The 20,405-nt window shown below is 58.9% G+C and overlaps 1 protein-coding gene across 8 annotated transcripts; it reads left to right on the top strand.

Moving 5' to 3' along the window:
* Positions 1-77: 77 nt before the first annotated feature.
* Positions 78-19,202, top strand: SHISA7 (shisa family member 7). Of its 8 annotated transcripts, none has more exons than XM_070633457.1 (6): positions 78-348; positions 8,203-8,915; positions 10,276-10,466; positions 12,013-12,078; positions 12,540-12,689; positions 14,372-19,202. In XM_070633457.1, exons 2-6 carry the CDS (start codon positions 8,236-8,238, stop codon positions 15,013-15,015), a joined length of 1,731 nt encoding a protein of 576 aa, XP_070489558.1. In that variant the 5' UTR covers positions 78-348; positions 8,203-8,235; the 3' UTR covers positions 15,016-19,202. The 8 variants fall into 8 exon arrangements, with proteins under 8 accessions (XP_070489558.1, XP_070489563.1, XP_070489557.1 ...); XM_070633462.1 differs by having other exon boundaries at positions 8,185-8,915; positions 10,312-10,466; XM_070633456.1 differs by having other exon boundaries at positions 8,185-8,915.
* The last annotated feature ends 1,203 nt before the right edge of the window (positions 19,203-20,405 follow it).

Raw genomic sequence — 20,405 nt, 5'->3', positions numbered from 1 at the left:
ATTCTTGGCTTTGGGGGGTATCCTGGGGGCGACTGGGGGCTGCAGGCGGGGGGAGGAGGGGTCCCCAGCAGGTGGGGAGGGGGAGCTGCCTCTTCTTAGCTCCAAGCCGGCGAGAGGCAAAGGCGAGGGCTGGCCACTGTCACATCTGCACGGAAGCCGGCGCGCATCTGCTCGGAAAGGAACTGTCGGCCCGGGTCGCCCTACACGCTGCCGGCCGCCCCCCCACCAGCGCGCGCGCACGCCCAGCCCGGCTGGCTCGCAGACACGCGCTCGCTCTGCCTCCCCCGGCCGGCCCCCCACGCCGCCGCCACCCCCGACTCCCCAAGGGTCCCGCATCCGGAAAGTGAGGTGAGCGTGACCGCACCCCGGTGCAGAGGGGGAAACTGAGGCACGGGGGTGCTGGGGACGGGGAGGAAGGAAGAGACAGGCATGCGGATGCATGGATGAATGCATGGAAAGATAGCTTCATCTAAGTGGTCCCTGCTCCTCTAAGACGCAGAAGCCCGGGGTTCCACATGGGGGGCTCCCAGAATTCTGCAGCCCACTTGGAAATCTGGGAGTCGGGACTCTACGGACCCCCCAGTTAGGACCCCTGAACCCCTTGAGATTCGCACTCCTTGCACCCCCCAACCTTTGGTTTAAACCTTGGGGACCTAAAAAGGCAACCTCTGAGTCCCCCAGGGACCCAGGCGTCAGAGCTCTCAGCCAGCCCGCCCCCCACTGGGGAATCAGAGCCCCCCAACCCTGGATCCCAGACCCCTCCCAGAAGGCCCGGTCCCCGAGCCCCAGGCGTCGGAGTGCCCAGCACCCCTCTCCCCAGGGACCTGGGAGTCCCGGCCTCCCCCTTGCTCCAGGAGCCCCTGGGACCCGGCGTCTGCGCCCCCGGCCCCCGCCTTCCGGATCCAGGTGTCCCCCCTCCTCACCCCCCCAGCCTGAAGCTTCGCGTCTCGGAGGCCGCGCTCGAGTCGCCATGGCAACAGGAGTCTATTTTGCGCTGGGAACACACAGCTCCCGCCGCAGCGCCCCCCCACCCGCCCCTCCACCCGGCCTGAGTGAGAGTAGGGGGCCCTGAGAGGGAGGTGAGGGTCCGGGGGTGGGGGAGACACAGAGACACTCAGAGAAGAGATCTGTAGACAGCCAACCTGGAGAGAGACACAGATGGAGACATGGAGTCAGAGAGGTAGAGAAATGGGGGTGAGGAGACGGGGCGGGGGTCGCACAGAGACGGGATGTGGAGACTGAGACCGAGACCGGGCAAAGGGAAGGAGGGAAATCAATGCTAGCGCAGAAAATTGAGGCTCCGACAAGGGGCCAGCGAGAGATGGAGACCCTGGGACAGAGACGCAGAGACGCGATGAGACACGTAGAGAGAAACACAGGCTACGAGAGACCGTAACCGGCGGCGGATCCCGTCCGAGACCAGAGACCCGCCGGCGGGCCCGGGGAGGGGCGGTGGAGGCCGGGTCCCGGCTGGAGACCTGGACCGGGAGACACAGAGACACCCAGAGACGGAGAGACACGCGAGACGGGAGCGCCTGGGCGGGGCGCAGGGGCTGGGCCGGGCCGGCCGCGGGAGCGCGTCGGCAGGGTCTGCAACTCTCCCGCGGTCCCGCCTCGAGGATCGCCCACCTGCCGCCCCGCATCCGGACCCCTCCCCTCCGCCCTCCCCTGTCCCACCTGCGGCCCGCCTCCTCGGGAACCCAGCGCCTGCCGCCTCTGGCCTGCTTCCAGCATCCCCACCCCATCCGACCCTCGCCCACATCTTCCTAGAAGCCCCTCCCTTCGCACTCGGAACCCCCGCCCCCGCCCGCCCCCAGCCTCTCCCGCCTTACCCACCAAGCAGCCTCCGCCCCTCTCCGCCACCACGCGCGCCGCCCCCAGTGCCCAACACCGGGAAAGGGCTTCTGACTCTTTCTCTGCGTCCCTGTCGCCCTCTCTCTCTGGGTTCCAGGCCCCCCCCCCGCCTCTCTCTGGATCTCTGTCTCCCTCTCTCTGGGTCCCTGTCCCCTTCTTTCTCTGGGTCTCTGTCCCCTTCTTTCTCTGAGTCTCTGTCTCCCTCTGGGTCCCTGTCCCACAGGGTCCCTGTCCCCGACTCTCTCTGGGTCCCTGTCCCCCTCTCTTTGAGTCCCTGTCCCCCTCTCTTTGAGTCCCTGTCTCCCTCTCTCTCTGAGTCTCTGTCCCCCACTCTGGGTCCCTGTCCCACCGGGTCCCTGTCCAGGTCTCCCTCTGGGTCCCAGTCCACCTCTCTCTCTGGGTGTCTGTCACCCCTCTCTCTGGGTCCCTGTCCCCCTCTCTCTGGCTCCTTATCCCCCTCTCTCTGAGTCCCTGTCCCCCTCTCTCTCGGGGTCCCTGTCCCCCTCTCTCTGGGTCTTTGTCCCCCCCCTCTCTCTGGCTCCTTATCCCCCTCTCTCTGGGTCCCTGTCCCCTCTCTATGGGTCCCTGTCCCCCTCTCTCTGAGTCTCTGTCCCCCTCTCTCTGTCCCCCTCTCTCTGGGTCCCTGTCCCCCTCTCTCTGGGTCCCTGTCCCCCTTTCTCTGGGCCCCTGTCCCCCTCTCTCTCTGAGTCCCTGTCCCCCTCTCTCTCGGGGTCCCTGTCCCCTCTCTCTGGCTCTCTGTCCCCCCCTCTCTCTCTGGGTCCCTGTCTCCCTTTCTCTGGGTCCCTGTCCCCTCTCTCTGGGTCCCTGTCCCCCTCTCTCTGGGTCTCTGTCCACCTCTCTTTCTGGGTCTCTGTCCCCCTCTCTCTCTCTGGGTCCCTGTCCCCCTCTCTCTGGGTCTCTGTCCCCCTCTCTCTGAGTCTCTGTCCCCCTCTCTCTCTCTGGGTCCCTGTCCCCCTCTCTCTGGGTCCCTGTCCCCTCTCTCTGGGTCTCTGTCCCCCTCTCTTTCTGGGTCTCTGTCCCCCTCTCTCTCTCTGGGTCCCTGTCCCTCTCTCTCTGGGTCTCTGTTCCCCTCTCTTTCTGGGTTTCTGTCCCCCCCTCTCTGGGTCCCTGTCCCCTCTCTCTGGGTCTCTGTCCCCCTCTCTCTGGGTCTCTGTCCCCCTCTCTCTGAGTCTCTGTCCCCTCTCTCTGGGTCTCTGTCCCCCTCTCTCTGGCTCTCTGTGCCCCTCTCTCTCTCTGGGTCCCTGTCCCCTCTCTCTGGGTCCCTGTCCCCCTCTCTCTGGGTCCCTGTCCCCCTCTCTCTGAGTCTCTGTCCCCCTCTCTCTGGCTCTCTGTCCCCCTCTCTCTCTCTGGGTCCCTGTCCCCTCTCTCTGGGTCCCTGTCCCCTCTCTCTGGGTCCCTGTCCCCCTCTCTCTTGGTCCCTGTCCCCTCTCTCTGGGTCCCTGTCCCCTCTCTCTGGGTCCCTGTCCCCCTCTCTCTGGGTCCCTGTCCCCCTCTCTCTGGGTCTCTGTCCCCCTCTCTCTGGGTCCCTGTCCCCCTCTCTCTGGGTCTCCGTCCCCCTGTCTCTCTGGGTCTCTGTCCTCTCTCTGGGTCCCTGTGTTGTCCCCCCCCCACCGCCCCAGGCCTCTGCCCCCTCAAGGCTCTCTCCCTCTCCCTCTCGTCAGGTCCTGCTCCATCTCATTCTCCACTGCTGGGCCTCTCAGGAGGCAACGCACCTGGCCCCACCCGGCCCACCCAGCCCTGGCCCCCACCCCGCTGTCAGGGATGGAGGGGGTTTGGGGGTGGGCATGGGCCGCAGTGTTATGCAGGGAGCAGGTGGGGAGGGGGGTGTTCTCCAGAAGCCCAGGAGCCCCATGGGGCCTACTCTGGGACCCCTCCTCTAGCCAGCTCCCCTGATCTCTGTCCCCACATCTGTGTCTCTCAGGCCCTGGGCTGGGGTGGAGGGCACAGCCGGACTCTGGCTCTAAGCTGCTGGGCATGGGAGGTGCAGGGAGGGAGGAGAGGAGGACAGTGCCTGCGTGTGTGAGAGAAGGGGCAGGGTGGGGGTGGGGCTGTCGGGGGGGTCACATGCCTGCTTCCAGACTCTCCACTGCTGGGTGAGGGTGTGTTTGCACACGTGCGTGTGCATCCACGAGGTTGCATGAGTGTGGGCTGTGATGTGTGTGGTTGCGTGTCCATGTGTCGCTGGCTTGGGCAGGCCCCCTGGCTGTGTTCCTGAATTGTGTTGGTCCCAATGTGTCACGATGTCTGAGGTGGTGTCCGGGTCTCGTGGGCTGTGGGCTCAGCCACGCACAGAAATGCATGGCTGTGCCCACGTGTGTGTGTGTTTGGGAAGAGGCCACAGGTGTGCCAGCAGGATGACACTGGGCATCCTTGCGTGTTGTGTCTGGCACACTGTGGACATAAGGTCTCTTGTGTCTGTGCATACGTTTGTGTGAGGTAAGGGAGGAGCTGGTCCCCCTGGACCTTTGGTCTGGCTGGGCCACTGTGTCTGCAGATGTGTGTCCCCGCCCCACCTACAGGTGCTGCCTGGCAGCGGAACGTGTGAGCAGGGTTAGGAGGCTGCTGTGTGTGCATGTGTGTGGTGTCTGGGTGTGTCGCTGGGCTTCAGGAGATGATGACACTGTTCCCATCCCCCAGTCGTCAATGGCCTGGAGTTGTGTCGCCCTGTGTGTGTGCATGGGTGTGCAGTTGGAGGAGACGATGGGACTCTGTTAGCAGAGGGAGTCCAGCAGAGACTTGGCACAGAATGGGGACTGAGCAGGCACACTGCTAGTCCATATGGGAGCCTTAGTGCAGACGCAACAAAGGCACCCCCTGGACCAACACAGCTCCCCAGAGTCTATGGTTTAGCAGGCAGATGGCACCCTTGTGTGGGTCTGAAAGGGGTGCCCCTTCCTGCAGATGGATGCAGCCCCACTGGCAAGCCTTAGGGAGGAAAACCCAGCTGGATTCTAGCCAGACCTCCTCATGCAGTGCACAACCTGCCCAACAATACATGGCAGCCCTCAATGAATGAAAGAATCCACACTGCCACGTGCAAGTGTCAGTGTTGGAAGGGTGTGTCTGTGTGCATGTCAACCCATGTTTCTCTGCACGGGATAAAGGCATCCATGTTCTGTGAGTGGTGGTACACAGAGACTTGAGTTCAAAGCACAGCTCCACTGCTTGGGCACTATGGGGCTCAGGCAAATGACGGCACCTCCTGGAACCTTGATGTCCTTATCTGAAATGCATGTGTGAGGCAGAGACAGAGAGAGACGGCAATATTTATTGAGCACCTACTATGTGTGCTGTGGCTACAACGGGGAACAAGACTGACAAAAACATCAGGCTTCACGGGCTTGGTAGTCTAGTGGAGGAGACAGACAAGTCAGTACACAAACAGTGCGGCGCGGAGCAAGTTGCTGTGAGAGATCGAAAGTCTGGGGGTGCTGTTTCAGACGGGCCAGGGAAGGCTCGCTGAGATGCGGTGTGAGGGGCACCTGGCGGAAGCCAGGGGACGAGCCAGACAACATCGGCACGAAGCGGGTCCCGGGCGGAGGGGACAGCAGGAAGGTGGGGACCTCTTGGGCATAGGACCTGGGAAGGCGTGGGGGAAAAGGGAAGGATGAGAGAAGAGTCTGGATTTTATTCTAGGTGTGACAGGAACCCAGTGGGCGGTTTGGACAGGGGAATGGGTGAAGTCATCTGACCTATGTTGGTGGTTTTTCGTTTGTTTTTTAAAATTGTGGTAAAATACACATAAACTTTGTGTACAGTTCAATGGCATTTAGTATATTCATAACATTGTGCAGCCATGAGCGCTATCTAGTTCCAGAACATTTTTATCATCCCAAAAGCAGTCACCCCCCCTTCCTCCCCCCACCCCGGCTCCAGGCAACAAGCAGTTGGCTTCCTGTCTCTGTGGATTTGACAATTGTGGACATTTCGTACAAATGGAATCATACCCTGTGTGGCCTGTGTGTCTGGCTTCTCTCACTGAGCATCATGTTTTCGAGGTTCATCCATGTATCAGCACTTCACTGCTTTTCATGGCTGAATAATATTCCACCGTGTAGACAGGCCACACTGTGTTTATCCATCCAGCCGCTGAGGGACATCTTGGTGGTCTCGCCTGGGGGTGTCATGAGTAGTGCTGCCCTGAACATTCGTGTGTCGGGTTTTGTGTGAACGTGTTCTCAGTTCTTTGGGGCAGATCCCTAGGAGTGGAATTGCTGGGTCATGTGACAACTCTATGTTTAACTTTTGAAGGACTGCCAAAGCGCTCTCCACAGCGTGGGCCAAGCCACTTCTCGGGTGTCCATTAAACACCAAGGACAGGCGTCGAGTAGGCGATCGAGTGGGGCCTTCTAGCTGGGAGTTCAGGGGAGGGGCCCAGGGGAGCTAAACAGGAAAGTTGAGGCCCCACGGAGAAGGGGGCACAAGCTGAGTGAGGGTTGGGGAGCCTCAGCCCCCATAACCCTCTCCCCATCCCCACCCCCAGCCATTTCATTGATAATGGTGTGGTCCGCAGAGACACACACCCTGAATGGGAAGGAACAATGATAAAAAATAATGCCTAATGATATTTATTAAAGGAGTTCCACCCACCCACCCTCCCTCCCATCCCCTCACTGCTTTCATTTCTTCATGGCTTCCTTCATAACTTCTTCATATTTCTTCACAATGTTTCCAACATGCATCACGCTGATTCGTGTCCGTGGACTGGCTCTCTCCCCTCACTGGAAGGTAAACCCATGAAGGCAGGGACCCCTGTGTGTTCACTCACTGCCTCAATCTCAGAGCTCAGTGACCACGGTTGCCGTGGAAACAGCCAGGAAGCCCCGCCTCACCTGGCCCCTGACTCCTGCTGTCTTCTCCATCGCCCTCCTCATCCCGGGTCGCCCTCCTGAAATAACAGCACGGCAAACCCTTCCATGCATATATCGCAGCTGCACGAGGCCAGGCACTGTTCTAAGCTCCTCACACACACGAACTCCGCTCGTCCTTCCGATCACCTAGTGAGCGCCATCCTTATGCACATTTTACAGATGGGGAAACTGAGGCACAGGGGGACTTAGGTAAGAGCCTGTCCAGTACCAGGCAGCTGGCACGTGGTGGAACTGGAGGTGAGGCACTCCTCCTGTGTTTCTCCTAAACTGGAAGAGTGTGGTGTGTGTGTGTGTGTGTGTGAGAGAGAGACAGAGAGACAGAGACAGAGACAAAGACAGAGACAGAGAAACAGAGAGACACACAGAGAGAGACAGAGAGACAGAGAGAGGCAGAGAGAGAGAGGGAGACACAGAGAGAGTGGGAGACAGAGAGAGAGAGGGTGGGAGACTGAGGCTTGAGATCCCTTGATGATCAGACCTAAATAAAGGAGAAATAACCACTTGGGGGGACTGAGGGCCCTATGGGTCTAAGCCAGCGGTGCTCACTGGGGGGCAGCTGTGTCGCCCAGGGGGACATTTGGCAGTGCCTGGAGGCATCCTCTGTTGTCAGGACGAGGGTGAATGCGAATGCTCCTGGCATCTAGCAGGTGCTGCTAAACATCCCCCAACGCACAGGACGGGTCCCCACAACAAAGTACGGTGGGTCCCCAACCTCAGGGGTACCCAGACGGTGGCCGCTCCCTGTAAGCGCTGAGAAGCCCTGCACTATCTCTTCCCACCTGCCGGGCCTACGAACTCAAATTCTCAACTCCTGTCTCTCTCTCCCTTCCCTCCCCTCCCCACGCCTCTTTCTCCTTCCCCATCTCTGGACTCCTCCCATCTCGCCCACCCCGCGTCTGTCTCCCTTCATTACCTCCCCGGTCCCTCATGACCCCCCCTCCAACCTCCTCTCCGCGCGGCCCCGCCCCTCCGCGCCCCGCCCACCTCTCCATCCCCATCCTGTGCTCGGTCGCCTGCGCCTCACCTCTTACTCTCTCCTCGCCCGCGCGCACGGGTTCTTCTGCCTCCATCACATCTTTCCTCTGGTTTTTGTCCATCTCTCTCTCTCCTTTCTGCGCACCCCTCTAATGTCTCCGTCGACCTTCCCGGTCTCGTCTCCCCCATTCATCACTCGCTTTGCTCCTTTCTCCGTCTGCCCATCATCATTTCTGTTCTCCTCCGGCCGCGTCTGGGCGTTGCTCCGCTATCACCGTCCATCTCCCCGTGGGGCCGCCAACTCTGAGCGCATGCATCTCTGCTCCATCCGTCCTTTCTGTCTCCTGGTGCGTGTTTCTCTCCATCCTTCTGCCTTCCCTCGGCCCGCCTTCCTCATCCTCTCCGCCCACCCATCTCCACATTTCTCCACCTCTGGCCATCCCTCTTCTGCCCTTTGCTCCAGCCTCGGTTCTCCCCGCAGCCTGGCGGCCTCGACCGACCTCCTGCACGCCCCATGCCGGCCCTCCTGCTCCTCGGGACCCTTCTGCTCCTGGCCTCGACCGCCGGCCAGGCCGGGGCGCGCCCGTCCAACGCCACGAGCGCCGAGCCCCCGGGCCCACTGCCCGCCCTGCTGGCGCACCTGCGGCGCCTGACCGGGGCGCTGACGGGCGGCGGGGGCGCAGCGGGCCCGGGCGCCAATAGCAGCAAGACCGGCACCGCGAGCGGGGCGGGCGCGGCGGCGAGGGCGCCCCCTCCCGCCGAGCTCTGCCACGGCTACTACGATGTCATGGGCCAGTACGACGCCACCTTCAACTGCAGCACCGGCTCCTACCGCTTCTGCTGCGGCACCTGCCACTACCGCTTCTGCTGCGAGCACCGCCACATGCGCCTGGCGCAGGCCTCCTGCTCCAACTACGACACGCCACGCTGGGCCACCACGCCGCCGCCCCTGGCTGGGGGCGCCGGGGGCGCCGGGGGTGCGGGCGGCGGGCCCGGGCCCGGCCAGGCCGGGTGGCTGGAAGGGGGCCGGGCGGGAGGTGCCGGGGTGCGTGGGGGCGAGGGGCCCGGGGGCAGCACGGCCTACGTGGTGTGCGGGGTCATCAGCTTCGCCCTGGCCGTGGGCGTCGGCGCCAAAGTGGCCTTCAGCAAGGCGTCCCGTGCGCCCAGGGCGCACCGGGAGATCAACGTCCCCAGGTGTGTCCGCGCTGGGGCCCAAGGGTACGAAGCCTGGGGCGGCGCTGGGGCAAGGGGCAACGGGCCATCTGGGGCGGGGCTACAGGAATGGGGGCGTGGCCTGAGACCCAGGAGGCAGCCGCCCACAGGGCGGGAACACGTGCCTAGGGAGATGGGCAGGGCCTAAGAATCGAGGAGCCAGAACTGGCCTGGCTGTTGAGTGACGGAGGAGACTCAGGCCTTCATTCATTCAACAAATATTTCTTGAGCACTTTCTGTGGGCCAGGAGCTGGAGATACAGCAGTGAACAAAACAAGATCCCTGCCCAGGTGGATAAACCTGGCTTCTAATCCCAGGTCTGCTGCCTACGGGCTGTGTGACCCTGAGCAAGTTGCTTAACCTCTATGTGCCTCAGTTTCCTCGTCTGTACAATGGGGCTAATAATTGTTCCCCACGCGTTCGTACTGTAATGAAGATGAACTGAATTGATTCATGTCAAGTCCTGGCACATGGTAAGCCCTCAATAAATGTTGGCTACCATTATAACTAAATGTTAGTGATGCAGGCAGTAAGCAGCAAATACATATGCAATATACTTTTAGATATTGGTAACTGCTGTGAAGAAAAGAAAGTGGCATAACGAGCTGGGGCGGGGGGAGGAGAAGGTTGTTGTACACGAAGTGGTCAGGAAAGGCCCCTCTGAGCAGAGGCTTGAAGGAAAGGAGCGAGCCAAGCAGATATCTGTGGGAAGGGCGTTCCAGGCAGAGGGAATAGTAAGTGCTAAGGCCCTGAGGTGGAGTGTTTGCAGGACAGCGAAGGGGCCCTTGCAGCTGGAGTGCAGCGGGCGAGGAGGAGGCTCATTCTAAGCGTGGTGGGGGAGCCACCGGAGGGTCCTGAGCTCAGGCACGACGTGTCTGCTTCCTGGGGCTGTGCGGATAGGATTAGACTGCAGAGGACGAGGGCGGAAGCAGGGAGACCCCGTAGGAGACTGTTGCAATGACCCAGGGGAGAGATGGGGATATATCTGGGAGGTCACATCTGCAGCATTGCTCAGGGGCATGAAGGAAAGAAAAAGAGCAGTCAAGGGTGAGTCTAAGGTTTGGGTCTGCATAACTGGGCGAATGGGGAAGGCTGCAAAAGGAACAGGAGTGAGGCCCGGGTTCAGGGTGGGAGGGGCCGCAGAAGGGGTAGGGTCCAAATGAATTGGGAACGGGGCGCTTCAAGCAGGAAGTGTGGTCCGAGGGACTTTGGGGCGAGCTGTGCTCAAGATGACACTAGCAAGGGGCGTGGCCAGAGGCGGGAGGCGGAGCCGCGCTGACGTTCCGCCAATGGTGACACAGGGAGTGAAAGAAACCCTCCCTTCCCCCCGGTCCCACCCCAGGTTCCAGGCCGCTGACCGTCCATCTGCCACCTCTAGGGCCCTGGTGGACATTCTGAGGCATCAGGCGGGACCTGGGACCCGCCCAGACCGCGCACGAAGCAGCTCTCTAACCGCGGGGGTCGGGGTTCCCGACAGCATGCCCCCGAGGACGCCCAAGAACCTCTACAACGCCGTGAAGCCCTCCAACCTCGGTGAGTGACACGCAGGAGCAGCAGCTGCCACCTCTGCCCCTGACCACGCCCCTCGCCCTGTAGCCCCGCCCTCCCGATGGCCCCGCCCCCAGCCCCAGCCCCATGCCTCTGCCTCCCTCAACCGAGGGGCTCCAATGAGCCGGAGCCGCTCCCTGCCCCCTGGGGGGCACCATGGACGCCTCGGTGGTTTAGACTTAGACGTTCTCAGCCCCCGCACTCGAGACACTCCTGTCAGACCAGCCAACAACCAACGACACGCAAGGACGCACTTAACTATTGAATCAGAATTTGTCAGGAGCCAGACGCCCTGGGTTCGAATCCTGGCTCTGCCACTGTGACCTGGGGCAAGCGACTTCAGCTCTCTTGGCCTTGGATTCCTCATCCGTGAAATGGGCAGCCTGACAGTACTCACCTCACAGGGGTTGTGAAGATCAAACGGACTAATGAGTAAAGTCCTTAGAGCAATTTCTGGCACAGAGCAAGTGCTCTATGGATGGGAGCTATTGTTCTTATCCTCTGTCTTACGATGAGTGCATCAGTGGAGAAGGCCAGGGAGCTGTAGAGGGTGAAGGGTCTCTTCCGGCGTGAGGGGAGGAGGGCTTCCCTCAGGAAGTGATGTTTGAGTGGTGGCCTGCAGGGTGAGGGGAGTTTCTTGCACCTGGGGAGCTCTGAGTGGCTGCAGCAGAACTTGTGAGGTGGCCAGAGCTGAGGCTGGGGACAGGGTCGGCAGACGCCTTGGGAAGGGCCTTGAGTGCCAGGCTGAGCTGAGGAGTTCTACCTTTGTCCTGAGGGCCATGGGGAGTCACGGAGGAGGTTAGAGCAGGGTAGCAGCAAAGCCAAAAGTGGATGGAAGAACTATTTCTCTGGAACCATACGGGAGAGAGATGAGAGGAAGAAGCCTCAGGAGGAGGCTGGGATGATGATCCAGGCAGTAAAGGCCAAGGCCTGAGCTGAGGTCAGGAATGGAGGGGAGGAGATGGGTTTGAATAACAGTAACAAGGAAGAGACATTTGAGCTGGATGTTGAGCAATGAGTAGGAGTTCTTCAAGCAAAGAAGGGGAGCAAGGGGATTCAAGGTAGAGAGAACACATAGCAGCATGTGCAAAGGCCCTGTGGTAGAACTGAGTTGGACTCCTTCCAGCAGCAGAGAGAAGTGTGGCTTGAAGTGAGAGAGGAGAGAGAAGGCCGCAGACGTCAGCTGGGTCCAGGTTATGCAGGCCTCAAATGCTATTCCTGGTTTAGACTGTGTCCTGTGGGTGACAGCCAGACATGGGAAGAGTTTCAAGCAGCAGAGGGACAAGGCAGGTGTGGGCATCAGGAGTACTGTGGTGAGGCTGATCTTGGAGCCAGGCTGGCTGGCTGGCCGGAAGACTGGTTTGATGATCCAGGGGGAAGAGGCAGGTCAGGGCAGAGATTCAGGAGGCAGAAGGGACCAGAGCTGGGGACCGAGTGGATGTGAATGGGATCCTTCCACCAGACCAGGACAGCAGCACCAGCCAGGAGCAGGTGATGGCAGTGACGCCACCTCCCTTCTCGGTCCCCACAGATAACTTGCACCACAACTACCTGCACCTCAACGTCAACAGCCCCAAGCACCATGCGGCCACGCTGGGTACGGACCAGGGCCGGGCTGGGGGAGGACAGGGCTCCGTCCCCCCCTCCCTGACTGTGCCCGAGCCGGGCGGGGGCCCAGGTAGCGCAGGTGTGAGGCCCTGTGAGCCTGCCTCACAGTTGCCAGGTAACCAAGCGAGGCTGTTTCCTCATTTGAACACTGGAAGTGGTCGTCTCTCTCCCACCCGGGTTAGAGGCATGGAGCGCAGCCCCCAGCCAGGGGCCGGCACGAAGCGGGTGCTGTGCAAGTGGCAGCTGCCCCTCCTCCTGTGACGTGTCCTCCTTCCCCAGCAAACAGCCTGTCTCCTGGGGGGCGGGGCGGTAAGCAGGGGGAGCCTGGGCTGCTGGAGCTTTGAGGGGCTGGAATCTCAGCTTTGTAACTCCCTTAGGGGCTGGGGGCCGAACTGTCGGGTCGGAGGGGGGAGGGGCTGGACTGACCCCAGCCCTGCCCCTCTGCCCCAGACTGGCGGGCGGCTCCGCCACCCAGCCCCTCCTTGCACTACTCCACGCTGTCCTACTCTCGGTCCTTCCACAACCTCTCGCATCTGCCCCCGTCCTACGAGGCCGCTGTGAAATCTGAACTCAACCGATACTCCTCCCTCAAGAGGCTGGGTAAGTCCCGGGAAGGGGAGCTGGGAGGCGATGGGGCACAGTCAGGGCCAGGGCCTGGATTCAGGACCGTGGACAGTGGCCCAACAGCCACTAAATAGGTTTAGATCCTCTCTCAGGGTTTTCTCCAAATTTGTTCCAGAATTACCTGAGGTAATTTTGTATCAGAATTACCTGGGATGCTTTTTAAAAATGCAAATTCATGGTCCCCCCTCCCAAGATCTATTGTATTCATCACGACTTGTATCTGCAATTTATAGAAATACAACTTAAACAAAAAGAAAAAAGAAAAAAAGGTAATTATGTTGGCTTGATAATGGAAAGTCTGAGTCATGAGCTTCAGGTGTGGCTGGATCCAGGCGTCCAAAGCTGTCTCCAGGATTCTACATTTCTCAGCTCAGTTACAAAGTGGGCTGACTTCATTTTCTGACAGAATTTCCCCTCCTGGTGGCAAAGATTGCCCTGAGAATTTTCAGGCTGTCATTCTACCAGCAGAAAAGAGTCTCTCCCAATGATTCCAGCAAGAATCCCAGGCCTGGATCCCACTGGTGCAAACTTGGTCACATGCTTGTCCCTGAACAAATCCGTGTGACTCTGATTGGACATTTCTGGGTCAGTGGCCCATCCCTGGGAGGGGAACAGCCTTCAAACATTTCAAACTGAGAGCCAAATGATTTTTACATTATGACCCATGAGACACACGTATATATGGCTATTTTTTAATTACAGGACAGCTTTGAAACTTGCCATTATGCACATTTTAAAACACACTCAAGAGTAGAGGGAATTATAAAATGAACCTGCATGTTGTTCCCACCACCCAGTTTTTGGTGGTTTTTTTTATGCTTTTTTTTTTTAATTTTATTTTTCCTTTTTCTCCCCAAAGACCCCGGTACATAGTTGTGTATTTTTAGTTGTGGGTCCTTCTAGTTGTGGCATGTGGGACGCTGCCTCAGCATGGCCTGATGAGCTGTGCCATGTCCGCGCCCAGGATCTGAACCCGCGAAACTCTTGGCCACTGAAGCAGAGTGCATGAACTTAACCACTCGGCCCCGGGGCCGGCCCCAGCCATCACCCACTTTTAACAATAAGCAACATTTTGTTAATCTCTCTTCCCTCCATCCTATCTTTTCGTGAATTATTTTAAAACACATCCGAGGGATTATGTCACTTCATCCATTAATATTTCAATAACACACATATAACTGAAATAATAGTTTTATGAACGGTACTCACCCTTATTCCCTTGTTATGTCCACACCTTCTCATAATTTTCTATTTCATTTTTCAAAATCCTGGTCACTGCCCACAAAATTGACTTCACAACTCACGAATGGGTCACATCTCCAAGTCTGAAAAACACTAGCTACAGGATGAAAGGGAGGGAAGAGTGGTTCCCAAAAAGCAGGAGTTGGAGTCTACTCCCCAAAAAGAGGACGCCCCCTCATCCATCGGGCCAGCGGCGCGGGCGGCCTGGGAGTCTGCCTTTTGCCCCCTGCTAGCTTGACTGTTCTGATTGAACTTGTGCCCGCGCCCAGGCTAACGACCAGGATGTGCTGGGTGATGCCTGGGCTCCTCCTGGTGGCCGGGTCCAGCGCGGGGTGGGAGGTACCGGAGCCAGGGGAGGGGGGAGGTTCTGGGCTGGCTGGGGACCCACCTCGGCGGCCTTCTCCCTTCTCCCCCAGCCGAGAAGGATCTGGACGAGGCCTACCTGAAGCGCCGGCACCTGGCGGAGGTGCCCCGCGGGACGCTGCCCCTGCACGCGCTGCGGCGCCCCGGCACGGGGGGCGGCTACCGCATGGACGCCTGGGGCGGCCCGGAGGAGCTGGGCCTGGCGCCCCCGCCGCACCCGCGGCGCGTCATGTCCCAGGAGCACCTGCTGGGCGACGGCGGCCGCGCGCGCTACGAGTTCACGCTGCCGCGCGCGCGCCTCGTGTCGCAGGAGCACCTGCTCCTGTCGTCGCCCGAGGCCCTGCGCCAGAGCCACGAGCACCTGCTGTCGCCCCCGCGCAGCCCCGCGCTGCCCCCCGACCCCGCGTCCCGCGCCGGCCTGGCCGCCTCGCACTCCAACCTGCTGCTGGGGCCCGGGGGCCCCACCACGCCGCTGCACGGGCTGCCCCCGCCGCCCGGCCTGCACGCGCACCACCACCTCGGCCTGCACGGCTCGCCGCAGCCCGCCTGGCTGGCGGACGCCGGCGGGGGCGGGGGCACGCTGGCCCGCAGGCCGCCCTTCCAGCGCCAGGGCACGCTGGAGCAGCTGCAGTTCATCCCCGGCCACCACCTGCCCCAGCACCTGCGCACCGCCAGCAAGAACGAGGTGACTGTCTGAGGCCGGGCCGGGGGCTGGGGCGCCGCGGCCTCGCGGGCCCCGGTCCCAGCCTGGATCCCCCACCACGCCCCAGGGGCTGGGACCCACGTCGGCCAGCGGCCGGGGGGCTGCCTCTGAGGACACCGCTTTGGATGAAATCGTCACCGGAGACAAAGCCTCCTGGTGGGATTTCACCGCAGATACGATCCCTCCTCCTCGGTCACTGATTGAGGCAAGGCATCCTTCCCATGACGTCATCACAGAGGAAGAGGCCTGCCTGTGACGTCATCACTAGCGAAAATGTCTGTGTTCTGTGATGTCATCACAGGGACAAACCTGCTTCCCATGAGGCTCATCACAGAGGAATAGGCCCGTGCCTGAAGTCAACACTAGAGGCCATGTCCATGTTCTACGATGTCATCACAAAGACTTCCTTCCTGCGATGTCATAGCAGAGGCAATGCCTTGTCCTGTGACATCGTCCCTAGAGACAAAGATTCCTTCCTGTGATGTCACCACAGAGACAAGGCTCACTCTCATGATGTCATCTCTGGCACCTTTTGACAAAAGGCTTCTTTTGATATTATCATCACCAGGAAAATATTTTCTTCCAGAGAAGATGCCTCTGTCTATGATGTGGTTGCTACAGACAAAGCCATCTTCCTGGGACGCATCACAGGGGAAATGCCTCGCCAATTGTATCCCCACTAGATATAAGGCCTCCTTTCCACAACACCGTCACAGGGACTCCGCCCCATTCCTGTGATGCCATTGCCCGAGAAGGTGCCTTGCCCTATGACATCATCAGAGGGACTGTGCCTCTTCCCACGATATCATCACCAGAGATGACAGCCTGCTCTGGAACATCTCCAGGATGAGGCCCCTTCTTCAGTGTCACCAACAGACTCTGCCTGCTCTGAGATGACACCATGAGACAGCTCCATGGCTACCGCCATGTCACAAGAAGGCAGGACAGGCTCAGAGTCCATGACCATCCTGGGGGTGACCAGAGAAAGTGCCCTGACTGAGGGATGTCATCGCTGGGGAGACTGCCCCATCTGGAGGGGTCTCTGCCAGAGATGATGGTCTGTCTGTAGCTTGTTGGCACTGGGCACCCACCCCCGTCTGAGGCTCTGCACCAATGCTGTGATGTCATCACCAGAGACACTGCCTGCTCTGGAGGCCATCCCTTGTGATGTTGTCACCAGAGTTTCTGCCTTGTTCCCCCACAACTTAGCTTGGTTGCTCTTTCCCCTGACCCCACGGACATTCCCTGTAGGATCTCCCCCAGACCCCCTCTCTAAAGAGAAGTTGGGCCCGGGGTCCCACCTCTGCGTAGTGATGTCACCTCCTGTGTGACTTCTGGAGGAGAGCACCCAGACTGGCTTCTGCTCCCAAGGAGGCCACTCTGGCCCACCAGGCTCCTGGAGGACTGGGACTCGTAGGTGGCCCAAAAGCTAGTGTCACTTCTCTCTACCATAACTAGAGATATCATCGCCTCTGTCAACAAAGTCCTGGCCTCCTTAGCAGGGTGGGGGAGGTTGGGGTATGCTTGCTATTGATCTTGCTGATGACATCATCAGCACCACAAGACTTCCACCACTCATGATGGCATTGCACCCTGGTCAAATGCTAACCATGCCTGATGACGACATCATTTCCCAGCATTCCCTATGATCTATGGGGTCTTCATCTCCCAGGATTCACCACAACTATGGTATCATCCTCTTCCAGGGCTTACCATGACCATAGTGTCACCTTCTCCCAAGGTTCCCCATAGCCAATGGTGTCACCATCTTCTATGATTCTCCATGACTATGGTATTATCATCTCCCAGGATCTGCCAAACCATTATATTATCTCCCAGAATCACCATAGCTGATGATGTCATTATCTCCTAGAATCCGCCATGACCAATGATGTCATTACCTTCCAGAATCCACTACGGCTCATGATAACATCCTCTACCAGGATCCACTAGGACTGATGATGCCACCATTTCCCATAGTCCCCCATAATTGTGATGTCATCACCTTGCAGGATCCACTTCAACAATGGTATCATCAGAGATCCATGAGAGCCAATGGTGTCATCACCTCCCACAATCCACTTCAACCATAATGTCACCACCTCTAAAGATCCACTTTAACCATAATGTCTTCATGTCCCAGGATCCACCATAGCAGTGATGTCACCACCTTCCAGGATCCACTTCAACCATGATGTCACTACCTCCCAGGATCCACATTAACCATGGTGTCATCACCTCCCAGAATCCATGACAGCCAATGGTGTCATCGCTTCCCAGGATCCACTTCAACCATGATGTCTTCATGCCCCAGGATCCACCATAGCCATGGTGTCACCACCTCCCAGCATCCATGAGAATCAATGGTGTCTCAGGACCCATGACACCCTATAAATTCATCATCTCCCAGGATCCATTTCAACCATGGCATCATCATCTCCCAGGACCCAGGACACCCAATGGTATCAACATTTACCAGGATCCACTTCAACCATGTATCATCATCTTCCAGAATCCATCCTCTTGGGAGCCAAGTACTATAACAGCTGTATTTCAGTTGTCTTCTGGGGTTACGTGGCACCTACAGTTGTTCCCTTAAGGGGAACCAGCACAATACACACCATTTCCCCATTGCCTCAAAAATGGAGTAGGGTGGGGCTCCCTCTGATGACATCATCCCTACTCTGGCCCTTCTTGATAATGTCACTGCCTCACTCCTGACTTAGGCTGATGCCTGCATCGACCCCATCACAGACTTGGCCTTGGCCAGCCCCCCATCACCCCTCTGGTGAGAGCATCCAGGCCCCTCCTGATAACTCACTGCCCTTCCCCCAAGCATCTGATCGGTGACAGGGTCAACACAGAGGCCTCTTATCATCACCAGAAGGGGGCTTTCCAGCCCTTAGGTGAAGTCACTGCCTCTTGCCGAATCCCTGTTACCTGGACCCCCACGCAGAGCAGCACTCCATTGGCTTGGGCCAAACTCTCTTCAGAGACCCTTGTGGGCTGGGCCAACATCTGACGACCTCGCTGGGGTCATGAATCATGTCCTCTGCTGGCCTGGTCCTGGGGCAGGCACACCTGGAGAGCCGCGGCCACTGCCAGCGCCACCTCTGAGGGCAGGATGGGGGTGCTCTGCATCATCCCAAGATGGCAGAGAAGCAGCATTCTCTCCTTCATCTCCCCCTCACATACTGGGGAGGCTCCAGGGGTCTCGGGGATTCCCCAACACCCAATGCACAATTTGCCCCCAGTTCTCTTTGTACATAGCCATGTTGCGGGGGGCGGCCATTCTCCCACTCTTAAAGGGCTACATGCCCCCTCCCAAGCCCCCAGGGCGAGGTGGGGGGCCTCCTCTCCCTCCTCTGGGCCGTCCCTCTCCCTCTTCTGTCTCCCCTCAAATACTGGCACCTCAGCTCATCCTTTCTTGTCAGGAGCCTGGAGCAAATAACTGGCCCTTGGCTTGCACCACAGCAAGGGAACTTGGGGGCTACCCCCAATTTACCTGGGCCCCAGGGCCAGTTTTTCAACTCCACGCTTACAGCTGCTCCTATGGGTTCCCCAATCCCTTCTAGGGCCTCCCCATGCCCAGCACCCCTCGGGCAGACTGTGACTTCCCCAGAAAGGAGCCAGCTTGAGTGCCCACCCCCTCCCAGATGCCCTCCCCTCTGCTCACCACCCCCCCAGAGCACTCAGCTTTCTCCAGCCCCCAGAATTGGGGGGATCGGGGCCTTTCAGCTTTTATATGCCCCCCTCAACTTGCTCTCTCCCAGCCTGGATTCCAGGTGTCTTGCCCCTTACCCCCCATGGCACAGGCTGCCTGACCCTGGGGCCTTGACCTCTTATCTCAAATAAGCCATAGTGGGGAGAGGTCTTGAGGGGGTGAGGAAGCAGGCCTGTCCCACCAGATCCCCCTCGATGCTTCCAGAGCTGGGACTTTGCCATCTGAGTCTTCCCTCCGCCCCCAGAAACGCACACACAGGCTCTTGTGGGAGCACACACATCTCCCCTTCTGGCTGGGGGGCAAGGAGGGGCAGTGCAGAGAGAACATTAACAGTTCTGGACCGGGGGCCTCCACAGCTTCCTTATCCCCCCACGCCGGACCCTCCCGCAGTTCCCTGGTGAGAAAGCCGGCACAGCAGCAACTTGGTATTTTTTGGAATAAACAGATGTTTTCCTGAGCCCCAGTCTCAAAGTTTGCTGTCAGACGGGATGGGCTTCCACCTCCGCATTTACAGGTCACTGGGGAGCCACCCGCGTGGCCTAGGGGGGCGGTCGGGGCTGCCTCCCTGCTTCTGTCCCCAGAGAGGAGTCAGGCACGGCAGGTGCGTGGAAGGCGCCTTTAAGGCCTTGGTTTCCTCCTAAGAGAGCCTCTTCCCTCTGAGCATTTAAGCTTTTGTCTGAAGATTCTATCTGTCTGCACTTCCTTGTGTTTGAAATCTTTGGGTGAGTATCGCTGAAGTGTGGGGCTGTCTTAGTGGCTGAGCTGCCCTAACAAAGTACCCCAAACTGGGCGGCTTAAGCAACAGACATGTACCGTCTCCCAGCTCCGGGGCCGCAAGTCCAAGAGCAAGATGTCGCAGGGTGGGTTCCTTCTGAGATGGTGTGGGGGAATCTGTTCTGTGCCTCTCTCCTGCCTCCGAGTGCTTTGCTGGCAATGGGTGGCACTCCTCGACACGTCATCTTCCCTCTGGACGCATCTGTCTCTGTGTCCAAATTCCCCTGTTTTATAAGGACAGCAGTCATGCTGGCTTAGAGCCCAGGCCCAGTGATTTCGCCTTAACTCCATCATCTGCAAAGACCCTATTTCCACATTCACAGTCCTAGAGGTTAGGACTCCAACAGCTTTTTGGAGGAACATAATTCAACTCATAGTGATGGGTGTGACAGCGTACAGCCCCTTGAAGTGTGAATTTTTATGATAACTAGGAAGCATTTTCCCACCTCTCTCCTCCCACCCAGTGCTTTAAAATATTTTCCATAGTGACGACTAGAGTTGCCCGGTCTGGGAGGGGCCTCTGAGGCTTGGTTTTCTGAACTTTAGGACAGCCCTCCCCTTGGGGCCTCTAAGTGTTTGTTGGCCAGTTGCGGACTTTCACCTCGCATCCGAGGGCTCACTTGCACATCCCTCTGGGTGCGGGCTGTGTGCGCGGTGCATTTCAGCACTGATGTTATCGGAAAGAAAACCCCTTCCTCTCTGGTGCATTGAAATGTTTGCTTCCCAAATACTAGACTTTACTCCATATCAGCCAGGGTTCTCCAGAGAAACAGAACCAACAGGGAGTCGTGTGTGTGTGTGTGTGTGTGTGTGTGTGTGTGTGTGTGTGTGTGTGTGTACACACATGTGCATTCATTTTAAGGAACTGGCTCATGCGATAGTCGGG

Source organism: Equus przewalskii, chromosome 9 (assembly GCF_037783145.1).
Source record: "Equus przewalskii isolate Varuska chromosome 9, EquPr2, whole genome shotgun sequence".
Classification (NCBI taxonomy): domain Eukaryota; kingdom Metazoa; phylum Chordata; class Mammalia; order Perissodactyla; family Equidae; genus Equus; species Equus przewalskii.
Note: the sequence above shows the minus strand (reverse complement) of the source record. Positions and strands in the feature narration are given on the sequence as shown.

Bases quoted from the DNA above. Each gene is read 5' to 3' on its own strand.
- SHISA7 (XM_070633457.1), top strand. From the start codon at position 8,236: ATGCCGGCCCTCCTGCTCCTCGGGACCCTTCTGCTCCTGGCCTCGACC. The intron at 10,467-12,012 runs GTGAGTGACACG...CGGTCCCCACAG, and splicing joins CGTGAAGCCCTCCAACCTCG to ATAACTTGCACCACAACTAC. The intron at 12,079-12,539 runs GTACGGACCAGG...CCTCTGCCCCAG, and splicing joins GCACCATGCGGCCACGCTGG to ACTGGCGGGCGGCTCCGCCA.